The sequence below is a fragment of the Mustela erminea genome, chromosome 4 (assembly GCF_009829155.1).
Source record: "Mustela erminea isolate mMusErm1 chromosome 4, mMusErm1.Pri, whole genome shotgun sequence".
NCBI classification, from domain to species: Eukaryota; Metazoa; Chordata; class Mammalia; order Carnivora; family Mustelidae; genus Mustela; species Mustela erminea.
This window is the reverse complement of record NC_045617.1, coordinates 62,758,293-62,783,077: the sequence shown is the minus strand read 5'-3', so window position 1 is coordinate 62,783,077 and position 24,785 is coordinate 62,758,293. Positions and strand designations below refer to the sequence as shown.

General features: G+C 39.7%; 1 protein-coding gene across 1 annotated transcript in view; it reads right to left on the bottom strand.

Annotated features, from left to right (window-relative positions):
• Nucleotides 1–18,246: 18,246 nt before the first annotated feature.
• TXLNB (taxilin beta) overlaps nucleotides 18,247–24,785 on the bottom strand; it is a 64,556-nt gene continuing 58,017 nt past the window's right edge. The window contains exons 9-10 of the mRNA XM_032339363.1: nucleotides 20,853–20,948; nucleotides 18,247–19,598 (exon numbers count right to left, since the gene is read on the bottom strand). Coding sequence (XP_032195254.1) covers nucleotides 18,765–19,598; nucleotides 20,853–20,948 — 930 coding nt within the window. The 3' untranslated portion in view covers nucleotides 18,247–18,764. The remainder of the gene's footprint in view (nucleotides 19,599–20,852; nucleotides 20,949–24,785) is intronic.

Genomic DNA, 24,785 nt, shown 5'->3' with positions numbered 1-24,785 from the left:
CTCTGAATGACAAAATCAGATTGGGGATGATTTTAAAAACTGGAATGGTCATGAAGTGACATCTGTCAAAGATAAATATAAAATATACTTGGAGGCCCCAAAACCCAACTGAGATAGGATGGGGATAGCATACCCCCGCCCCCTTTTTAAAAAATACTTATTTACTTGAGAGACAGAGTGAGAGAAAGAGAGAGTGCATAGGGGGCGGGAGAGAATCTTAAACAGACTCCATGCTGAGATGGAGCCCGACACTGGGCTTGATCCCACAACCCTGTGATCATGACCTGAGTCAAACCAAGAGTCCAGCGCTTAACCAACTGAGTCACCTGGGTGCCCCAGGAATGGCAAATTTATTGAGAACATTCAGGTCAGCATGGGTCGGGATGTGATTTAGAAATACAGAATCCAAACTACATTCTCTACTATGTACTCACTAGAAATAATATTAGTTCAATGAAATAAAATAAAAATTTGGTTCCTCAGTTTTAATAACCTCAGTTTTAATTCCAAACACTAAACAGCCAAGAGAGGCTAGTGGCTCCTGAGTAGGACAGGGCAACTATACAACATTTCTGTCATCACAGAGAGTTGTGTTGGACAGCGCTGGTCTAGAATCCCGGCTGTGGTCATGCTTTCAAGATGGCACTAGTCAAACCACATCAAGGATATGGTAATGTTAGGATGTGGGGAACACATTCAGAGGGACATAGACCAAATGGGGCATGTCAAAATAGAGGGCCCGGGGAAGGAGAGGGATAAGAACCATGTTGTATGAGATGTGTTGAAAGGCCTGGCTGATTAGCTGGGAGAAGAGCCAGCACCTCCTCTAGGCTAAGCACCAAAGCCGTCACGTGGAAGAGAAATTAGATGCTCCTGTGGCCTAAGGGGGTAGACCGAGAACCATGAGCAGAAGTTAGAGGAGGTGGGAATCCTTACACTATGCAGAACCCGTAATTCAGAGAGCTTCTGTTGTCAGACGACCTGTGTTCAAATCATGAGTCATCTCCTGCTTGTTGGATGACCCTGGGCAGCCTCTGAACTTCCCGAAGCCTCGGTTCCTCATGTGCAGAGCAGGGTAATATCTGTATCTTCCTTAGCAGCATGATTGAGGAGAATAAGCTATTATATATACAAAACAGTGTCTAACAAATGTAGGCTGTTATTACATCATATTCTGGCTGATATTAAGGAAGAATCATCTAAACAACAAGCGAGCTGCTTTGGAGGAATTTCCCATCACTAAAGTGTTTTAAAGTGTTGATGACCTTTTGGCAGGGAGTCTAGAGGGCCCTGGAGCTCAGAGTGAGGTCAGAGATTGAACTGACGTTTCGAGATTCCTGCCCATATTGGCATCTATGATTATTTTATTTTATTAATCCCAGAGTCTCTCAGTGGGGGAGGGCCCCCTCGGGGTGTTCAGTTTGGCTGCCCAGCTGTGCATGTGTGAACGAGTCACCAGATTGGGTTCTGGACTTACTAGGGTGTTTACTTACTAACTTACGTAAATATGTACGCATGTATTTCAAGTAAGATTTTTCTGATGTCATTAGATGTTAAAAATATCGACAAATGTATTTCATCGGTCAGAAATGTGCTATTAACACATGGAGAAGAGTTTGGGAATCCAGGGCAAGGATTTAGCCTCTGAGAGTTGTCATGGCAAGATTTTATGAGAGCCGACCCAGAGGATGCTTACAGCGCCGGCAAAGCAGCTATTTTGAGAACAACATTCCAAATATATCATGTGTTAATTGGTGACTCAAAAAGCCCAATAATAAAGAAGTCATCATGACTTCTTCCTCTGAGCTTTGTGACAGTGTCCCTAGAACTCAGGGAAAAATGGAAAATTCAGATCCCCCAAATTGCAAACTTAGAGAGAATCAGTCCTGGCTGGGTTTCTTGAGTGCGTGCTGTCAGTCGTGGAATTCAGACATGGGTTCCTCATCCTTCCATTGTTTGTCGACGGGAGGCCATTCATCCTTCTGTCCTGGTGCCTCACTAGGGTCCAGTACCGGCTTAAGGACCTAATGACTGTTCTGTGTTAAACTCTGCATTTGCTGGCTCGCCCACTTCTCACTTAAGTGGAATGCAGCCTGGATCCCAACTGCAGTTTGCTTTCGTTTGTTCAGAGCAGAATAAACTTCCTTGAGACTTTTTCAGCCTAGCTGTGGTCAGCAGTCACTGAAGTTGGCAGAAGATGAGGCCTACTTAATCGCTGTACAAAGGTGGTTTTCAGCGCCGTTGCTGGGTGACAAGCAGGCCTGGGCTGGCCGCGTGGCTGGCTACACCCCCAGTACTCCAGTAGGTGGCGCTCCCGTCCTCTCTGTGCCGAAGCTGGCGGGAAGGGAGGCTGCGGATTTGGGCAGGCGGGAATGCAAATCGTCAACTCAAAGCAGCTCTGGCGGGCAGGCAGCGGTTCGAGCCCATTATCAGTGCGGGGACAGTTGCTGCCATCTGTCCCTGTTCCCAGGCAGTTTCAGAGTAAAGGCCTCTGGAAGCTGACTGGGAGACTGGAGACCAGGGGCAAAGCCGCTGGCTAAAATAAGCGGGTTAGGATTCAGTTATCTGCTTCCCGGCAGATAGTTGGGTCAGGGAGCAGCTTGGAAGCTGAGGCCACCCCTCCGCCCCCCAGGCTCTTCCCTCCCGGCAGGGCTCTGGAAAATCTCATCAAAATGGGCAACTCCCTAAAGCCTCATCTTGGAACTCAGATAGTGAAAATCAAGAATATCTTGAACCACTGACAGAATTGTACATTTCATCCCTTTGTGCTGGCTTCTCCCAGTCAGTCTTGATTTCTAACGTTCTGTCTTATTGCCTGTAGAGAAGAGTATTGGCCTTTGTCATAAAGTGCTTCTACTTGGGTTTAGAAAATATTGCCACCATAATTAACCTCTGTTTTCTGACAGCTGAGTTTCAACCAAGTTATGGACTGTGTTCCTGGAAAATTCATGTGTGAGAGTCTAACCCTCAGTGAGCAGGCATTAGGAGGTGGGGCCTTTGGGAGGTGATTAGGTCATGGGGTGGAGCCCTCATGACTGTAAGTTCTTGCTCTTATAAAAGATGCTCAGGAGAGCTTTCTTGCCCCTTCTGCCACATGAAGACACAGTGAGAAGATGGCCACCTATGCACCAGGAAGCAGGCTCTCACCAGACACAATCCGTCAGCACCTGGATCATAGACTTCCCACCCTCCTTTTATATGAGAAATAAATTTTTGTTGTTTATAAGCCACTTAGTCTATGACAATTTTTATAGCAGCCTGAATGTACTAAGACTACCAACAATGCGCTCCCCACCCCCTTCTCTCTAATTCAAACCTGTTAAATTCTTATACAAAGTGATGGGAACCCACCAGTCAGTAGGGTTTGGTTGTTGCTAGTCTCTTAGTTTATGGGAGGAGTATCTTTCACGTTAGCAAATCCTAACCCACTGTAAGAGAGAGGCACTAGCTGAATTGCTTGAAAATTTAAGTGGATACAAAGCAACTTCTCAGAGGATGGATGCACAGGTTGGGATTATCTGACAATTGCCTAGCACATACACTGCTACCACCAATGGGGGAGGGGGTATCTTTAGTTTCTTCAGGCACACTTTCCTGCTGGATCAGCTGTGGCCTCCGACTCTTTGGCACATGGACTAAAACTTATTTATCTCCCTTCAAACCTTGGTTGATATTTAATATTTTTATTATATAATAATAAAGGTCAAAATATTAGCTAAAACAACAATAAAGATCCCTCATGGTTGCTTCTTATAAGAAACAGAAACTCGAAGGAGACAAAGTCATTGGAATCATTTAATTTTAGAGCTCACAGGAAATACGATGAATCTCCAGAATCTCAAGAAAATAAAATTGTTGCTCATAAGACAAGCTGGGTGGAAATTCTACTTTTGGTAAAGGTGGAATCACTTGTTGCAGGGCAAACTTCCCTCCAAGAACAACTAGAAACACTGGAGAAAATACATACAACATCTGTTTGAAGGCATTGGAAAACTACCTGGGGAGCAAAATTTTGAGGTGACAGGTCCTCAAGAAAAGGAAAACAAGAAGAAGAAGAACTACAATAACCACCAAACAAAACCAGTGATGATGAGACTTGTTTTCCCCTCAGGCACTTGCAAATATCCAAACTGTGGCTGAGAGGCTCAGAAGCTAAGTAAAGCTTCCTGCAGTTTTATGAAGTATCAGAAACAAAAATTAGAGTTTAGCGAGAGCCAATGATTTAGGGTCCTGGCAAACACTCCAGACTTTTGGTTGGGACCCTTAAATGACTATACCATAAGCCATAAGAAATGGATGACTCTTTAAAAAGGCAGAAGTCCAACTTCAAATCACTTCAATTTATGGCTGAATGAGGTAATCTGCTCCACCGTAACTGCCTCTTGGAAGCAAAAATAAGCTCCCTTCAGGAAGATGATACTATCCAGAACTTTAGTTTTCAAAAAATTTTTAATAGAGAATGTCCTGTATCCAAATAGAAACCATCCAGTATAAACCAAGGGGAGGAAACCCTGAAGTGATCCAGATATTGCAGTGATCAGGTAAGGACATTAAAATATTTATGATTAGTATGTTCAAGAACTTAAATGATGAGATAGAGAATTGCACAGGAAACTATAAAAAATCCAATGCAATTTCTGAATTTGAACATTCATATCTTTTATCTGTGATTAAGAACTCAATAGAGTAGCTTAACATGGCTTAGATATAGTTGAAAAGAGAGACCATAAACTGGAAGGTCAATCAAAGGACATAGAAAGGGACTGGATGGAGTTAAATGTACTAAGGTTTTGCTTTGGGCAGGAAATGGTGAATGTAATACTATTCATTAGACTTGACCAAGTTAAAGGTAAATGTTGAAATCTCCATGGTAACCACTAAAAGCATAATGAAAGATTGTATAATTAAAAACAATTAATCAAGGGGGGAGATGGGGTAATAAAAATAATAAACATTCATAGTCCAAAAGAAGATATGAAAAGAAAGTATGTGTGTGTGGGAGGAACACAAAGCAGATGGAATAAATTTAAAACAAATATCAAGACAGTGAGTTTAAATTTATATATAACAGTTAAAACATATGTAAAGGTATAAAAAATTCTCTTTAAATGGCAAATCATCAGATTGGACAAAATACAATAAATAAACTAAAAACCAAAACAAAACAAAACTCAAATCAGTGTTGTATACATGTGCATGGTGCAAATGTTAAGATTTTAGGAAAGTTGAAAATAAAAGGATGGAAAAAGATATAGCATGTATATATTAACCAAGTGAAAGCTCAGTTACTTATATATCAGACAAAGTACTCCTTTTTTTTTTTTTTTTAAGATTTTTTATTTGACAGACGGAAATCACAAGTAGGCAGAGAGAGAGGAGGAAGCAAACTCCCTGCTGAGCAGAAAGCCTGAGGCGGGGCTCCATCCCAGGACCCTGGGATCATGACCTGAGCCGAAGGCAGAAGCTTTAACCCACTGAGCCACCCAGGTGCCCCCAAAGTACTCTTTAAAGTAGCAAACATTTTAAAGATAAAAACAAATTTTATAATAAGGAAATGTTCATTCCAATGTAAGGGTATCATAATCATACACCTAGTAAGATACAAGGCAATACTTGAAGAACAAACTGGAGAAATATAAAAATACGTAGTTATATTAAATAAAAACTTAAAAAATAACATGCAATTATAGTAGGATATTTTAACACACTTCTCTCAGTAACTAATAGAACTAATGACCTAAAAATCAATAAGTTAATCAATCAAACAGGATGAAGATTTGAACATGACCTATAAAACTGACCTATTTGGTCTAGATAGAACATTGCCCTCAACAACTGCACATAGAACCCTTACCAAAATTGACCATATGCTGGGCTATGAAGTTCCAACAAATTTTCAAATAAATCACATAGAATATGGATTATGATCATAGCAGAATTAAGCTGATAATTCAAAAATAAAGATACATAGAAAATCTTCTGTTTAGAAAGGAATAAATATACTTTTAAACATATGTCAGAGAGTGGGTACCTGGGTGGCTCAGCTGGTTAAGTGACTGCCTTTGGCTCAGGTCATGATCCAGGAGTCCTAGGATCAAGTCCCTCATTGGGCTCCCAGCTCCACAGGGTGTCTGCTTCTCCCTCTGACCTTCTCCCCTCTCATTCTCTCTCTCTCTCAAGTAAATAAATAAAATCTTAAAGAAAATATGTCAGAGAATAAATAACATTAGAAAATATGTTGAATGGTAACAAATAAAGTAGATCAAAACTTGTGGGATGTAGGGAAAAGCCATTTGTAGGTAGTTTTAAATGCATATGTTAGTAAAGAGGAAAGGAAGGAAATTGGTGATCTAAACATCTATCTCAAGGGGTTAGAGAAAGAACAGCAAATTAAACATCTAGAAATTGACACAAATTAATAAAACAGAAAACAAAATGTACAACAGAGAAAATAAAATAGATAAAACCAAAAACCAATAGTTGGTTTTGTGAACACTATACTATAATTAAGAACACTTGGGTAAGACTAATAAAAGACACAGAGAGAAGGCATAAATTCCCACTATCAGGAGTAACAAATATTATAGATACTGAAGAATTTTTTAAAAATTTAAAAAGATATCATGAACAATTTGTGCCAATAAAATTGATAACTTAGATGCAAAGGATTAATATCTTGAAAAATACAGCCCCCAATAACTGATTTAAAAAAAATGGGCAATCTATGAAAGAAAATTAAATCTCTAACTTAAATCCCAGATAGCTTAACTGAAGAATTCTTTTAAATGTTTAAGGAAAGAACATTTACCATATTCAGTCTCCCAAAGAAGAGGAAAGCAAGGAAACTTCCCAACTCAAAATGACAAGGACATTATAAGAGAATTAAGATTAATTAAAATTAACCTCTTTCATGAACATAGATGCAAAAATCCTAAACAAAATATAAGCAAACCAAATTAATAATGTGAAAAGGATGTTACTTCATGACCACGTTGAGTTTATTCCAAAGTTAATGCAACACTTTAAATAAATGTATTTTAAATGTCCTCACAAAACACCAAATTAAATTTAATGAAAAATGAGCAAACACACCAGAAAATGATAAACTATTATTGAAAAGTAATCAAAGAGACATAAATAAGTGGAGATCTTTACCACATTAATGGATTGGAAAACTCAATATCATAAAAATATCAATTCTTCCCAAATGGATTTATCAATTAATCTCTCTCTAACCAAGAGGTTAATTTTAATTAATCTTAATTCTCTTATAATGTCCTTGTCATTTTGAGTTGGGAAGTTTCCTTGCTTTCCTCTTCTTTGGGAGACTGAATATGGTAAATGTTCTTTCCTTAAACATTTAAAAGAATTCTTCAGTTAAGCTATCTGGGATTTAAGTTAGAGATTTAATTTTCTTTCATAGATTGCCCATTTTTTTTTTAAATCAGTTATTGGGAGCTGTATTTTTCAAGATATTAATCCTTTGCATTTAAGTTAAATGGATTTGCATTAAATCCAAATTTATCAATTAAATTCAATCCTCATGAAAATCCCAGCATGTTTATGTGTATATGTATGTAGATTGACAAATTGGTTCTAATTTACACATGGAAATAAAATTTAAGAATAGTCAACACTATCTTGAAGAACAACAAAGTAGAAGACCTGGATTATTGCCTATAAAGACTTATTATAAAGTTACAGTACTTACCTCTGAAACTAATAATACACTATATGTTAATTAACTGAACTTAAATTAAAAAAGAGCTATAGTCATTATAACAATGTATTGGTGCAAGGAGAAATAAATCAGGGGAACAGAACGGGAAGTCTAGAAAAAGACCTACCCACTAATGGATGTTCAGTTTAGAACTAAGATCATTAAAAATGCAGTGGAGGAAAATGTTTTGCTTAAATAAGTGATGCTTGATGAATGGAGTATTCATGCAGAAAAAAATTAATCTGAGTCTCTACATCACTTTCTCTTAAAAATTCATTTTGGGTAGGTTGTGGATCTAAATGTAAAAGGTAAAAGAATAAAGCTTCTAGAAGATAACATGAAAGAACAGCTTCTTAATTTTGAGGCTGACAAAGATTTCTTAAATAGCAAACACATGTATTTGTCAAAGAGGTAAAGATTGATAAATTAGACATCATTAAATTGACAAACTGCTTATCAAAATGTATCATTATGAGAATTAAAGCCACAGAGCCACAGAGGAGAAGAATTTATTATTACATTAATTAGTAAAGTTTTTCTAGAAGTACAAAGAACTCTGAATGAACAAGAAAAAAACCCAGATGACTTAATATGAAAAAAAGTGGGGGGAAATCACAAATGTGCTTTTCACAAAAGAGGATCTCCCCACTTGGCCAATGACTGTAAGAAAAGATGGTTCAACCTCAGTTATCCAGGAGAGGCAAATTAAAGCTACAGTGAGATACAGCCTACACCCAACTAGCTAAGGTTAAAATGGCTGATGATCCCAGGCAGAGGACAAGGAGCAACTGGAACTCTCATGCCCTGGTAGTTGAAACAATTGGTTCAATCTCTTTAGAAAACTATTTGGTATATGTCATATAGCCCCACAATTTCTGGAAGTATACACCTAGGAAATCACACAGCAACATTATTTGTAGTAGCCAATCATTGGAAACAATTTGAATGTCAGTCAACATTAGAATGGATAGATAAGTTGTGGTGGAGTCCTACCATTGATTACTATAGGACAATGAAAATAAATGAATTGCTCTTACAAGTGTAACAACGCTTGGACACATGGACACAGTTGCAGCAAAAAAACAAGGCAGACACAAAAGAACACTTTAACAAAGTAAAAAACAAGACAAAACAAGACATACACGCATACACACACAGAGGCAGAAACAAATCCATGTTGTTATTCATCAGGGCAATGGTTTCCTCTGGAGAACAGGGTGGGGGGTAGTGATTGAGAAGGGAAGGGGGAACTTCTAAAATGCTGGGTGGTGTTTTATTTCTCGACCTGGGTGGTGGGTTACATGGAAAAATCTATATTGTACTAGTTCATCATTTTTGTGATAAGAGGCTTCTAAAGAGAAGCTGAAAAATTATAGTGAGAAATGAGATTTTTAAAACATTTTGTTATACATTCAGTTATTACAATTTTAACCTCTTTTCTTGGTGTGCCACACTTCACCTAGTTGAACTTCTCCTCGTCTTTGTGACTCAGAGCTCTTTGATTGTGAATGACAGCAACCTGACTCACATCCTCTTCACAAAAAGGGAAACTATTTGATCTGAAAAGACCAAACTGGATCCAGGGCCCAAATAGGGTTACCAGGTTTCTGTTTCTCCTCATTTTTCAACTCCACTCATTCCCCCTGGACTTTATCCTGCTCCCCCCCCCCCCCCCCAGGCCATCTCCATGTGGACAGCAGAAAGAATCAACCATTTAGTTAGACTGGACCCGTTGTGGTGAATTTAGGCACGTTGGGTTGGTGGGGTTTCTGTACCCACAAACCCCGAGATAACTTAGAAGCCAAAACAGTGTGGCTGCCATGCAGCCGCTCGGGCTTCAGGACAAGTCAAATAACCTCCTGCCCCTCTTTAAAGCAGATTGTTTATTGTTCCAGAAGCTCCTCTGTGGAAATCCTGGAGCTACCACTGGCTGAACCAAATCCTGCAGCAAGTGCTCTCCAGCTCTAGGCCCAGCCCTGAGGCCAGCCCTGGCCTGGAGGACTAGGACTCTGTGATTGTTGGCCCCATCCAGATTATATGTATCTGGGACAAAGTGCTTCCTCCAGGGAAAAGATGCAGGTAGGCAAGAGCCATATGTCTGTTCTTGGCCAAATAATGTTTGTTTTTGCACATTAGAAAAACTGAGTACGAGCTGCCAAATTGCCCTTCCAAAGAACTCCTACAAATGGACAAGAAAAAGATGGTCCCATATTGTACCAACAATTCTTTTTAAAGAATTTATTTATATTTGAGAGATAAAGAGAGAGAGCATGAGTGGGGAGACGGGGGAGGGAGAAAGAGATTCCCCACTGAGAGGGAGCCCAACTTGGGGCTCAGTCCCAGGACCCTGGGTCATGACATGAGCCAAAGTCAGATGCTTAACCGAATGAGCCAACCAGGCGCCCCTGTACCAACAGTTTTTGAGTGTATCCATTTGCTCTCATCCTTGCTAAAATAGAATATTATGAATATTTACATTTTTGTCAGTCTAATGGGCAAAAGTGATAGAATATCTCCCTTCTCTTACTGGCCTCTTGTGTTTTGGTCATTTACATTTCTTCTTCCATGAACTGCCCATCATATTTCATGCCAGTGGTATGCAAATGTGGGCTACATAGTGGGAGTGATCGTCCTTGGAAGTGAGGACAACTTTCGTGTTATTCAGGATTGCATGGTGGTGGGAAAAGAAGACTGACGACTAGTGGTTGGTTTCATTACTGTTTTTACGTTCTCCATAGACACTATCCCTGTCTCCCATCACCTGTATCTGGCAGGCTGCTCCCTCAGCCTCTTCCACCTCCTTCCGGGTTGTTTTGTCTTTTCATATTGCTTTCTGTGATTTCTACTTGTATCCTGAATATTAATGCTTTGTTCTATTTGTTGTGACTATTTTTCCCCATTCTGTTCTTGTCTCAAATTTTATTTATGTTTAGTTGTTTTGTTTCCTTTAACTCTTGAAGATCATCAGTTAACTTGTATGGCAGGCAATTAATTTGTTATAAAAAAGCTTTCACTCTCATTCCTTTGGGTATTGCTTTAAATTTCTCCCAGACTGATTTGGAGGATTTCTGGATCGGTTTTCTAATAACAGGCAAGGGAGAAGCCAGATGGTCCAGCTATGACAACACCACTAGTCAATACTAGATATTTTGGGAGGTGAATTGTATCATAGCAAAAAATCTCTCTGCACAAAGGATGAGTCATGGGCATGACTGGCTGACTGGCTGGTAGCATCTGCAATCAAGTCTGGTTTGCTACCTTCATTTATGATTAAAACAAATGGATTGTTGAGGGTTTTGAAGGGCGAGGGGTGGGAGGTCGGGGTACCGGTGGTGGGTATTATAGAGGGCACGGATTGCAAGGAGCACTGGGTGTGGTGCAAAAATAAGAAATACTGTTATGCTGAAAATAAATTAAAAAAAATTTAAAAAAAACCATAAATGGATTGGATACTTTCTCTTTGGTTTTTAATTCAAAGAAACAGTCTTAATATTCAGCGGCTTAGTTTCAGCTGGCTGATAGTTTAGTAAAGACATATATATATATAATATATGTCTGCCATATATACATATATATATATATATTTTATATATATTTTTTACTACCTCCTGTGTTCCCTGCTCAAGCTGTGGCTAGTCTATGAGAATATCTCCAGACATACCCAGAGCCTTGGCTGAGGCTGAGAGTTGTGCATCAATGGGGGTATCACCCAGGGCTGGTAGTGTGTGCAATTATTTCAAGAGCACCTGCCCCCACACCTGAAGCTTCACCCACCTGCCTGTTTGCTTAGAAGGCAGACTGTCAGCCAAAAAAGAACAAGCCCTTTGCCACTGTAAACAAAAGTGGACTGGTCATGTGAACAAATGCCTGCAACAAGCCACGATCCTGTGAAAACCAAGCTAGCCACATGCCTCAAATCACATCTGTGGTATTGAGATTCTAGTTCTCAGTCTTCTCATGCACATGTCATAAACTTGCACATAACAACACACATGTATATTGGCTCATGTCGATTTTTTTATGGGTAAATACTGTCACATGTACTTGTGAACCTTCACATAGAACTATGTGCACATGGCACACACAAAAACTATACACATATTCCGGCACATATTACATACATTGGCTTATACATACCCTCACATACAAGTATGCACTCATATACATTCACACAAATAACTATACACACCTTCCATAAAACCCTCCTTCTCGACCAGGAACATAACTTTTCCACTTGGAGATCTGGGTACCATTTGTGGTAAAAATGCTGCTGAAGGTCACTGTCCTGCTTTTTGGTTGCAGAACATTTAGTGGGGTGTGGAGCCTCTCAGCATCTCTTGCAGACCCTTCCCTTGGTACTGAGTGCCCAGGAATTGTCAGGCTCAACCAGGCCTTCTGGTCCTGAGCCAATAGAGTCAAGTTATACGGGCCTTCTGGTCCTGAGCCAATAGAGTCAAGTTATACATAGATGGTCTTTAGGATTTGTTGAAGAACTCCAAGAATTTGTGATTTCTTCCTTAATACTTCTTCTAATTTTTAAAATTAAAAGCATTTCTTTTATTTGGGTAATATCTTGTCTCTTTCCCCTTGCCTGATTTCGAATAGAAGTACCCAAGGTGATGTGCAGATCTCTTAGATTACAGCTCTCCCTGGGCTGTGGAAAGCCCTATAGAAGTTCTTAAGTCTCTTGAGGATTTAATCAGAGATGCCAAAACCCTCAGGCATCATACAGTCTAAGGCTCTCATTTTATAAGGTGAATGAACTGAAGCCCAGAGATGTTATTTTTCCAAAGTCACCCAGTCATCTAGGGACTCTATGGCCTGATTCCTGGACTTGTGTTATCCCTTTCCACCTTGCTTAGACTTAAGCTTAGACTTAACTCCTTGATAAGGATGTTAAGAAAACAAGTGATTGAACATGAATTCCTTTACACTAAGTATTAAAATAGTCTGCAAGGGATTATACTGGGTTGGGCAGAACTTGACTATCTTCTAATAAATCTGGCCTATGATATCACATCTGACATATGTTTAGCCTCATGACTTTGGGTGCAATGAAAGGCATCCTTGTTTTGCTATTCCTATAAATTTGAACCCTGACTTTCAAGTCTTCTTAGTATATGGGTTCTCTGATTACCCCATGGCTGCTTGCATCTGCCTGGTAGATGTCAGATCAATCTCAAGTTCACATTGGTTTTCAGCCTGGCTATTTTATGGATATGCTATAGCTAATGCTGGTGACCATCATTTCATTAGAGCAACAAAAGCACTAACTGTCTTGTTAATGTCAAAGAGTGTAAATTTATTTTAGAACATTGACCTTTATTTAGCCAAGGCTATGATTTGTGGTGTTATATGCTTCTTGTCACTTCATAAACCTGAGTTTGACCCTTTCTCTTATTTTCTCAGTTACTGCATTTGTTTGTCTCTAGAGTTGGATATTTCTTTCTTTTTTGAGCTGCGTCAAGTTCACTCTAGCTATGTCCAGATTTACTTGGAAATGTGTATACATGTGGTGGAACATCCAAGTGCAAGGCATAGCACGACTTTTCCAAACAACGTTTGAGAATGCTGTGTATTTGTATTTGCATAGTCTTGTTTATTCTATAAATAGCATAATATACTTCCGTGTGTATATATGGTAAAGTGTGTAAGAGTTGAGTACATAAACACTCAAATCTGGCAGCCGTTAATAGCTGTTACTCTCAATTGAACTACTGTCCCCTTCCCCAAAGACAAACTAAATCATGTTAAATAAAAAAGAGAGAGGATATAAAATATACAATGATAGAGAGAATGCTGACCCTGGTTAAGTTAGGGTGATGGAATTAGGGATAATTGTTTCTTCTCTCTGTTTTCTACACATCCCATGATATAATTTTATTATCATTATTATTTTTTTACAGAAAAGAATGCATCTATTATTTTAGAAGAAAGGCAAATAAGAAGAAAAACACTAAAGCAACCGCACTGAGAAACATGTCTGTAAGAATCCCCTGGGAGGAAGCTGTGTTAATGCTGTCATGGCTCTTGCTCCCAGGGGGGTCTTGCTTTCACAAAAGGGCCCATCCACCCATGTGTCTCTTCCTTTTATTGCTCTTAAAGTTTTATCCTTTTTATTTTTCATTTTTGTATGAGCTCTCAGATTGAAAGTCTCTTTTTCTCGCTTCTTTCCCTCTCTTACCCTAATGTCTTCTTACTTGGCTTCTGTGATGGTTTTGTGTTATTTGACATAAAATGTCATACTGACTGTCAGCCCTGAAATAAGGAGTTTTATACCTTGGTATGTTTTAATTTTGACATGAGGTAATTGAACGTTAGGATATATCACTTTGTAAAACATTGATCTTGTTTCTTATCTCCTGGTAGAGTGAATCATCTTCTGTGGATAATTTTTATGCCATGAATCAATGAACTTGTGGGTTTATTTTGCTGATTAAGTGTTTCTATCAAATATCCTTATCTATACAGGAAATGATTTCTTCTCATAGTTTGTCCTTGTCAGGAAAGGAATAGTAATGTCTTTTGAAAAAACAGGTGTAAACTCACCGACAGGAACAGCATCAAATCTAGGACAAATTTTATACTCATGTGTTTATGTGTGCATGTGCACCCGTGTGTGTTTGTGGGAACACTCACACACATACAGTAGCAACTGGTATTTTTTTTTAAAGATTTTATTTATTTATTTGACAGAGATCACAAGTAGGCAGAGAGGCAGGCAGAGAGAGAGGAAGGGATGCAGGCTTCCTGCTGAGCAGAGGGCCCGATGCGGGGCTCGATCCCAGGATCCTGAGTTCATGACCTAAGCCGGAGCCAAAGGCAGAGGCTTTAACCCACTGAGCCACCCAGGTGCCCCAGCAACTGGTATTTATAGAACTTCTCTTGGGCTACTACCAAGGAGACTTCACTTCAAGTATGGAAGATACAGTTTCACAGGACTGAGAAAAATCTTTAGTAACATCATTTATGAATGCTTCTATTCAAGTGGAATGCCCTTGTGGTTGATCTAATGATAACTTTAACTTTTAGGTTGTTAAGTTCAGATATATAAACGGTTTAAACCTTGTGAAAATTTACCCATATACCCTACTCGCCTAGTCTAAATCTTTCTTGCCAGTTTATGAAGGCAACAAATGTTAGAGACCAGAGTCATCATTTTTATTTCCTATCTTCTCTTAGGGAATTCTTTCCATATTACATAAGCTCTATAAGCAAGGTGGGGCTTGAACTCACGATCCCGAGGTCATGAGTCTCATGCTCTTCTGACTTAGCCAGTCAGACACTCTAATTCTTTATATTTTAAATTACTTTTATTTTTCCAAACTGCTGGATAAAACTGCCAATTAGAGGAGAAGGAGCTGAGAACATTTTCCTGAAATGATTTCTCCCCTAGTGATATCTTAGTCTTATTGAAAAGCAGCTTCTGTTTTAGAGCCAATACATAATACTTCATTATCTCAAAAAAAAAAAAAAAAAAAAGAGAGAGAGAGAGAATGAAAGAGCTATTTTAAAAGTAGCTCTAGATATATCTAGATAGTTACACATTTTAAAAATTTATATCTATCCCAGGCAAAAAAGGAGCTTTAATCTTTTTTTTTTTTTCATTTTAGCTAAATATTTCTCTTCTCTGAGCATACTAGGAAATGTTTTGTTCAAGAAACCCCTCCTGGATCAGTATAGATTGGGAAGAGAGAAAAGCAAAAGGCAGAATAGTCAGGCCTCTTGGGTCTTACTAGGGAAACTCTTGGAGCAGTTAGAAAAACTGGGTAGAGGGTGCCTGGGTGGTTCAGTGGGTTAAGCCGCTGCCTTAGGCTCAGGTCATGATCCTGCAGTCCCAGGATCAAGTCTCACATTGGGCTCCCTGCTTTGCAGGGAGTCTTCTCCCACAGACCTCTCTCTTCTCATGCTCTCTCTCTCTCTCAAATAATAGATAAATAAAATCTTAAAAAAAAAAAAAAGACCAGGTAGAAGTAAAATGAGCTGACACTTTCCACACCTGTTCCCTTACTCCTCAGAGTGTTTCTGAGAGCTCACATGGCAGGGAAACCCCTGGAAACAGTCTCACTGGAGACGGGCACTGAAGAGGAACACAGGCCACGTGATCACTGCTGGCAGCTGAGGGCCAGGCAGAGGAGTTGGGGTTTTGCTCTCTCATTAGTTCTGGGCAGTCATGTTCTCTCTCTCTTCTTTCCCTCCTTCTCTTTCTCTCACTGTGCGTGCATGTGCGCACACACACACACACACACACACACACACACTCCACAAGATGATCAAAGTGTTCATTATATTTATGTTCTACTCAGAGACCAAAAATGTCACCACCAACAAAATAAAGCCAGACTCTTTCTTAGGTATTATTGACCCATGGAAGTAACAAAAGTAGGCATTTGGGAAGAGAAGTAACTTTAATAGGTACATAAATTACATTTTTTTAATTTAGAAAACACAAACAATACTGGTGTTTCTGGAAAGTAGACTTGGCATCTCTAGAAGTAGTTACATGAAGTTGATAAAGAATAGAAGTTCCTTATTCTTTCAGATCTTATGAGTTATTGTTATAATTCATAAGGCCGAATTTTAATACAAAGGACTATAATAAAACAGTCTTTGAATATTAAAATAATCCTTCCAGAGCCTATATTAAGCTTTGCAAATTTTAGGCAAGGTATTGCATTGAAACTCGACCCAAGATATGCACAGTATTAAGTAATGTGTTGCTGTGAAAGATTTTTGGATGGAAAAAAAAAAGAACTCCAGGTATTAGAATATTTGATTTACTGGATTTTGGCTCCTGTTTCTTGTGCAAAGCATTCAGACTGAGACTTTACTATGATTATCTAATCTTACTCTGTTCTTGGAAGTTTAGCTTCTGTAAATAGTGGGAAAGGAGACCCTCCTGGATTGTTATGGTGAGCATTTGGCTGTGAAAGAAATGAATGTTTAAATCTCTAAGATTTCCAGTAATGTTGAATTTGGCTGGATCATCTGTGGTTATAGTATTTCAAGCCTTTAAAAATCCATGGAAAAAAAATAAATAAAAATATGTGGTTTCTCAAACAGTGATATACTTTTTTTTTCCCTGATTAGCATTTTGTTCTTACCCTCACTGTCTCCTTCAAACAAGTTATATGCAGTTTACAATATTTGGAGCATCTGGTTGCTGCCTACATGCTTTGTGTCCCCTGGCAGAAAGCTCCCGTGACACTGAAGAATAGATTTCCGGAGGAAGAGTAGAGAATCTTGCCTTCATCCATTTTTCTATTTGAATTCAACTTTTAAGGTAGGGCTGGGTTAGACTTTTTTTTTTTCATTTTCTCCCTCCTCTTCCCCTTCTTCTCTTCTTTGCCCTTCTGTTCTCCCTTACTTCCAGTTTCACTGTTCCAGTCTCCCTCTACCCTAGGTTGAGTAACTTATGCCATCAGCGGTATTAGAGGTTCGTGTCCAGCAAGGGTAATGTAATACTCATGTAGACAACCCCAGGTGTCTCCAGCTTTTGCCTTCTTCTGAGTCCTTACGTATTTTTCAAACCATTTTGAGTAGGGACCCATTTGTTCTTTGTAGAGAATTCCAAAAAGCAGATAATGTGTTGGTTTGTATGCCTCATCACTCCTATTGAGATCGTGTGTGAACTTCTGTTTTGGAAAAATAATAGCTTTTAGTTAGCAATAATTGAGATGAAGGCTGGGTAAAACTTCCTGTAAAGTCTGGGGTGGGAAGAAGTTGGAAAAAATGTGCAGGTGCTTTGAGAATATACATGAAAGCCATGATGGCAAGAAGTGGTGGGAAACCCTCTGGAAAGAGAGCAGTAGATGGCAGTGAGGGAGCTAGGGACCTGGTAGGGGCAGGTGAACATTATTTCTCAAGACTCCTATAGCACAGGAGGCAGGAGTAAGAGCATAACCTTCTGTCAGTCTGAGGACCCTCAGTCCCTCCATGCCCTGGATCACAACTCACTTCCAGTCCTTTCCATGCAGGTAGCCACGAGTCCCTGCCTCACTACATGGGGTAGCAAGGCAATATGCTGAGTTGTATCTGAGAGGCATCTGGAAGAGGTGAGTGGTCTATAGCTGTGACTGTTCTCCTTTTCTGCTTACAACCTCTTGTGACAACTATGTGTCTATGTGTTCTGCACACTCACAATGTGTGCAGAGTGCTGTTTGGACATTTGATCAATTGGCCAATTGGCTGGATTTATTGATCTACCATTCGGTTACTTGTTTTAGCCCAACATTATGTGGCCTAAATACTTGCATTCTCAACCTACTTCTGATTCACAGAGCATTAGTCTACTCTCACCCCAAGCAAATAGATGATTTTTTTGCTTACCATCTAAATATTTTACCTGACAGAACTCCAAAAAGGGATGAAATGTATGTGTAATATATATATGTGTGTGTGTATGTATATATGTATATGTGTATATATTTGTATGTATATATGTATATATAAAAATATGTGTATATATAATATAAAATACACACATGTATATATTGGCACATAAACTCATATATGTATATATTCACACACATATGTATATACTCTGAAACATACACATATATGTATATACATTCAGACACAGCCATATGTATGCATATATTAGGTAGATACTTAAATGGAACCTGGACATCCATTACTTGCTATGGAGCCTATCAAAACTATATAGGGAAATAAAATGAAACATCACATTTTTCTATATTTATATATTGTAGTGAAGTGTTGAAATACCAAATCTAATTGTTGATTAAGAAACTGAAATAAATACCATCTCAATGGAGAACTAATATGAATTTTCTATTTGTATGTTTTGTTGCCATTTGGGAAAATTATACTATCAACCCGTGTTAAACGGAAAAGCTGCAAATGGGTTATAAATCGAGAACAAATAGCACAGGCTAAGAGTGCTCTGCACAACCTTTGAAAATGTCTTGATTCTAATTAAGTCTCTTCCCTTAGACAACCCTAGCCCTTAATGCCTTTTCAGAAGACAATCTGTTATGACGATGTACAGGCAGGAAGAAGAGCTTCGGAAGCACAGCGAAGCTTAGTCTACTCCTTCCAGGTTGGTGTCGGCCCCTTCGGGCAGCCCCTCTGCCGCTGCTTCCGGTGGGGGTGGGGGCAGCCCCTCTGCCGCTGCTTCCGGTGGGGGTGGGGGCAGCCCCTCTGCCGCTGCTTCCGGTGGGGGTGGGGGCGGCGGCCTCCTGGGCCCACAGGCGGGCACCCCAGCTGGAGTCTGCTCAGCTGGCCTGGCTGGTGGAGCCCAACCCTTTGCCTCCATCGCTGGGAGGGGAGCCTCGGCGGGGGACTGCGGGGCCTGACTGGGAGCTTCTGCCTCCGGCTTCTGGGGCGGCTGGTCAGCCTGGGCTGCTGCAGGGAGACCCGGGTTTGGGGCCTGTGCTCCCGACCCCGCGGGGGGATTCCCGGGCCTGGAGGGCAGTTCTGCCTCATGGCTTCCTTCGGCTTCCGCCGGAGGAGTTGGGGGAGGCCGGGAAGGGCATAAAGGGCTCCGAGGGGACTGTTCCGGCTCCCGCAGGGCCGAGTCAGCACCCCCTTGAGGACTGCCGAATTCCGGTTGGCTTTCTCTGGCCAGGTCAGGGGGTGACTCTGGGTGATGAATGACCATGAAGGCTGTGGCCAGGTTTTTCACAGCGTTGTGAACGCTCTCGGCTTCCTTTGTATCAACCCCCACGCCCCCAGACACGGCGGACTCGGGCTCTTCGTCGGAGGTGTGCTGACCTCGGTCATCCGTTTCAGGCATTTTTGCGTCTCTAATTTTCTTGTACAGTTCATTTCTCTCTTCTTGTAAAGCTCGACAGAGGTTCTCCAGCCTCCCGATTTTCATGACGAAGCACTCATATTCTTTAGCTCTCAGTGCTTTCTGTGATTTGAAAATAGTAGAAAGCGTGGGGGTGGGGGGAGAAGCATAAATCAACAAAGCAAAATTGTCAGGACAGGATGCTCTCTGGAGAGGAGCAAAACCATTTGCCCAGGAATCTGTCTACCAGACCCTGGGGCCTGACCGCTAGAGGTGGCTGGACAGACACCCGGTTGGGGCATCACAGCTGTTTCTCCATTGTGTGTGAGACTCGGGTAGAGTTTGAATCACTGTATCCTTTCCTTTGGGAGAGGAAGAGGGCAAAGCTTCTCTTTGCTCCAGTCCAGGGCCTCCAAAATCTTAAAGTACATGCATTTTTCTGCTTGCAAGACTGAGACGTCTTCCAGTGGCACAATGAGATGGAGGGGGACGTGGCTGTCAGCAGTGCCTCATCTAGTCTAGAGATAAACTGCTGTATGCGATTCCAGCAACTGTTTGATTTATGTTGGTGAATAATAAGCTCATCTCTTTGGAATTGGTTGCAATTTGGGACGAATTGTTAGAAGAGTAATTATAACGACAGAAACTCCCCACACACTAATTCATGATGCTGCCTGCTCAAACTGTTCAGTTCTCCTCTTTTTCTGTACAAAATGTTGGTGTGTTTGTGCATGAAATCATTCCTAATCATCTTACTCTTTGCCCCCACCTTTGTGCTACTCGGTACCCTTTAAGACTTTTTTTTTTTTTCGCTTTTTGATACGGAGAGACCTTTCCCTGTAAGCTCCGCTTCTTAGATCCAGGACCATGTACCTTTGCCTTAACATCTACAGAGCTTGACATACTATCTGTAATTAAATGGCTACTGGAAGAATTAAACAATACATCCCCACATCTGTCTATCAAGTAGTACATACCCTGAGTGCTCAGGCTGCTGTCTTCCCTCATAGGTTCAAATCAACTCACTAATATATTCTGCACCTGCTTTGTGCCAGGGACTGGGGAAATTCAAAGACAAGTAAGATGCTTGTCCTGTCTTTAAGGAATGCAGCTGGGCAGGCATGGAGCTGATTTGAGGACAGCTTTGGACTCGGCAAGTAGGCAGGTGACTTAGGGTCACAAAGCTCTTTGTGAATCTGGACCCCATTCCATTTTGCTCTAAATATTTTTATTATAATTTCATAGGTCACATCTCAGAAAAAAAATCAATCAGCTCTTTTTCAAAGATTATAATTTGTACTATTCAATCATAATAATCTTCTGAGTATGAGTATTTGGACTGAACAGAGGAAAATAAGTTGGGGGAAGTCTTCTTACCTCTTCAATCATGTCCAGCAGAGCTTTGTTGCAGTTCTCAAACCGGGCTTTCCACATGGCTGTGTCCTTCTCTAACTTCTTCATTTTCTTAGTTGTCTACAGAAATTGGAATATTTTAATGTTAATCCAAAAGACTTAATATATCAAAAAAGGCTATTAGTTCCATATGTGACGCTAAGAAAAGTCCTTTTGTTTCTAGCTGCTGAAGCAAACAGGTCTGATGTTGCGGAATGAAGATTGAGTGCGGAGAGTCATATATATTTATGAATCATCTAGGTCAGTGTTGAACGAACTTATTTGGACCAGAGCCCATTCAGGAAGAAGGAAGCTCCTTAAGTCTGCCCTTCTTTTGTCACTGTATTTTCCTTAGTTTAAAGTAAAAGTAGCTTTATTTAGTCACAGGAATAAGCTTGCAATTTAGATTTCTTTCTTTTTTCTTTTCTTTTTTTTTTTACATTATTGAGTAAGAAACTATCAGTGGGAAAGCTAAACAGGCTCTTTACCATTAAAATGTTGATACTATCTGGGCACATCTGAAAAGTTGCTATGCAAAGACAGTTCTTTATTTTCTCAGTCTTTACATTTAAAAAAAAGTTCTTAGTTGAATACTAGTAAGTTATCATACAGTGTAATGTTAGTTTTAGGTGTACAGTATAGTGGTTCCACACTTCCATCCATTACCCGGTGCTCCTGACAACAAGTGCCCTCCTGCATTCCCATCACCTATTTCACCCATCCCCCCATGCATCTCCCTTCTGGTAACTATCAGTTTGTTCTCTTTAGTTAAGAGTCTGTTTCGCCTCCCCCTCACTTTTCCCCCTTTGCTCCTTTGTTTTATTTCTTAAATTCCATGTGTGAGTGAAATCACATGGTGTTTGTCTGTGACTGACTTACCTCACTTAGCATAATACTCTTTAGCTCCACCCATGTTGTTGCAAATGTCATGAGTTCATTCTTTTTCCTATCTGAGTAATATTCCATTGCATGTATAAATATACCTCATCTTCTTTATCCATTCATCAGTCAATAGACACTTGGGCTGTTTCCATAATTTGGCTATTGTAGATAATGCTGCCATAAACATTAAGGTGCTTGTTTTCCTTTGAATTAGTATTTTTCTGTTCTTTGGGTAAATACCTAGTACTGCAATTGCTGGATTATAAGGCAGTTCTATTTTTAACTCTCTGAGGAATCTTCATACTGTTTCCCATAGTGGCTGCACCAGTTTGCATTCCCACCCACCGTGCAGAGGGTTCTCCTTTCTCCACATCCTTGCCAACACCTGTTGTTTCCTGAGTTGTTAATTTTATTGCCATGCTGACTGGTGTGAGATGATATTTCTTTGTAGTTTTGATTTGCATTACCTTGATGAGTGATGTTGCACATGTTTTCATGTGTCTGTTGGCCATCTGGATGTCTTCTTTGTGAAAATGTCTGTTCACATCATCTGCCCATTTTTAATCAGGTTATTCATTTTTAGGGTGTTGAGTTTTAAAAGTTCTTTATCTATTTTGGAAACAAACCCTTAATCAGATATGTCATTTGCAAATATCTTCTCCCATTCCATGGGTTATCTTTTAGTTTTGTTGACCATTTCCTTCACTGTGCAGAAGCTTTTTATTTTGATGTATTGATGTATTCCCTATAGTTTATTTTTGCTTTTATTGCCCTTGCCTTAGGAAGTGTATCTAAGAAGCTGCTCCAGCCAATGTCAAAAAAGTTACTGCCTGTGTTCTCTTCTAGGATTGTTATGCTTTCAGGTCTCCTATTTAGGTCTTTAATCCATTTTGAGTTTATTTTTGTGTATGGTATAAGAAAATGGTCCAGTTTCATTCTTTTGCATGCTGCTGTCCAGTTTTACCAAAATCATTTGTTGAAGAGACATTCTTTTCCCCATTAGATTTTCTTTCCTGCTTTGTCAAAGATTAATTGACCATAAAATTGTGTGTTTATTTCTGGATTTCTATTCTATTCTATTGATCTATGTGTCTGTTTTTGTGCCAGTACCGTACCCTTTTGATTACTACAGCTTTGTAATATAACTTAAAATCTGGAATTGTTATGCCTCCAGCTTTGTTTTTCTTTTTCAAGATTGCTTTGACTATCTCAGGTCTTTTGTTGTCCCATATAAATTTTAGGATTGTTCTAGCTCTGTGAAAAATGCTGTAGGTGTTTTGATGCATTAAATGTGTAGATTTGCTTTGGGTATATAGACATTTTAACAATATTTGTTCTTCTGATCCATGAACATGGAAGGTCTTTCAATTTCTTTGTGTCATCTTCAGATTCTTTTTTTAAAAAGAATTTATTTATTTATTTGTGAGAGAGAGAGAGGGAGAGAGCACAACAGAACACAAACAGGGAGAGCAGCAGAGGGAGAGGGAGAAGCAGACTCCCCATTGAGAAGGGAGCTGGATGTGGGGCTTGATCTTAGGACCCTGGGATCATGCCCCTGTCATCTTCTGTTTCTTCCATCAGCGTTTTATAGTTTCAGAGTACAGGTCTTTTACCTCTTCAGTTAGATTTATTCCTAGGTATCACATAGTTTTTGGTGCTTGTAAGTGGAATTGTTTCCTTCCTTCCTTTCTTTCTTTCATTAACATATAATGTATTATTTGCTTCAGGGGGACAGGTCTGTGAATCATCAGTCTTATACATTTCACAGCACTTACCGTAGCACATAACCAAGCCACCCCATCCCTACCCTCCCACCCTCAGCAACCCTCAGTTTGTTTTGTGAGATTAAGAGTCTCTTATGGTTTGTCTCCCCCCCAGTCCCATCTTTTCATTTTTTCCCTCCCTACCCCCCATGACCCCCCCACCTTGCCTCTGAAATTCCTCATATCAGAGAGATCATATGATAATTGTCTTTCTCTGATTGATTTATTTTGCTTAGCATACTACCCTCTAGTTACATCCACGTCATTGCAAACAGCAAAATTTTTTTGATGGCTGCATAGTATTCCATTATATACATACCACATCTTCTTTATCCATTCATCTGTTGAATGGAAATCTAGGTTCTTTCCATAGTTTGGCTATTTGGACATTGCTGCTATAAGCATTCGGGTGCATGTGCCCCTTCAGATCACTACATTTGTATCTTTAGGGTAAATACCCAGCAGTGTGATTGCTGGGTCATAAGGTAGCCCTATTTTCAACTTTTTGAGGAATTCTATACTGTTTTCCAGACTGGCAGCATCAGCTTGCATTCCCACCAACAGTGTAGGAGGGTTCCCCTTTCTTCACATCTTTGCCAACATCTGTCCTTTCCTGGCTTGTTGATTTTAGCCATTCTGACTGGTGTGAGGTGGTATCTCGCTCTGGTTTTGATTTGTATTTCCCTGATGCTGAATGATATTGAACACTTTTTCATGTCTATTGGCCATTTGGATATCTTCTTTGTAAAAATGTCTGTTCATGTCTTTTGCCCGTTTCTTGATTGGATTATTTGTTCTTTGAATGTTGAGTTTGATAAGTTCTTTATAGATTCTGGGTACTAGTCCTTTATCTGGTATGTCCTTTGCAAATATCTTCTCCCATTCTGTCAGTCGTCTTTTGGTCTTGTTGACTGTTCCCTTTGCTGTGCAAAAGCTTTTGGTCTTGATGAGTCCCAATAGTTCATTTTTGCCCTAGCTTCCTTTGCCTTTGGTGATGTTTTTAGGAAGAAGTTGCTGTGGCTGAGTTATTGCTTGTGTTCTCCTCAAGGATTTTGATGGATTTCTGTCTCATTCATTTGAGTCTATTTTTGTGTGTGGTGTAAGAAAATGGCCCAGTTTTATTTTTCTGCATATGGCTGTCCAATTTTCCCAATATCATTTGTTAAAGAGACTATCTTTTCTCCATTGGACATTCTTTTCTGCTTGTCTAAGATTAGGTGGCCATAGAGTTCAGAGTCCATTTCTGGGCTTTCTATTCTGTTCCATTGATTTA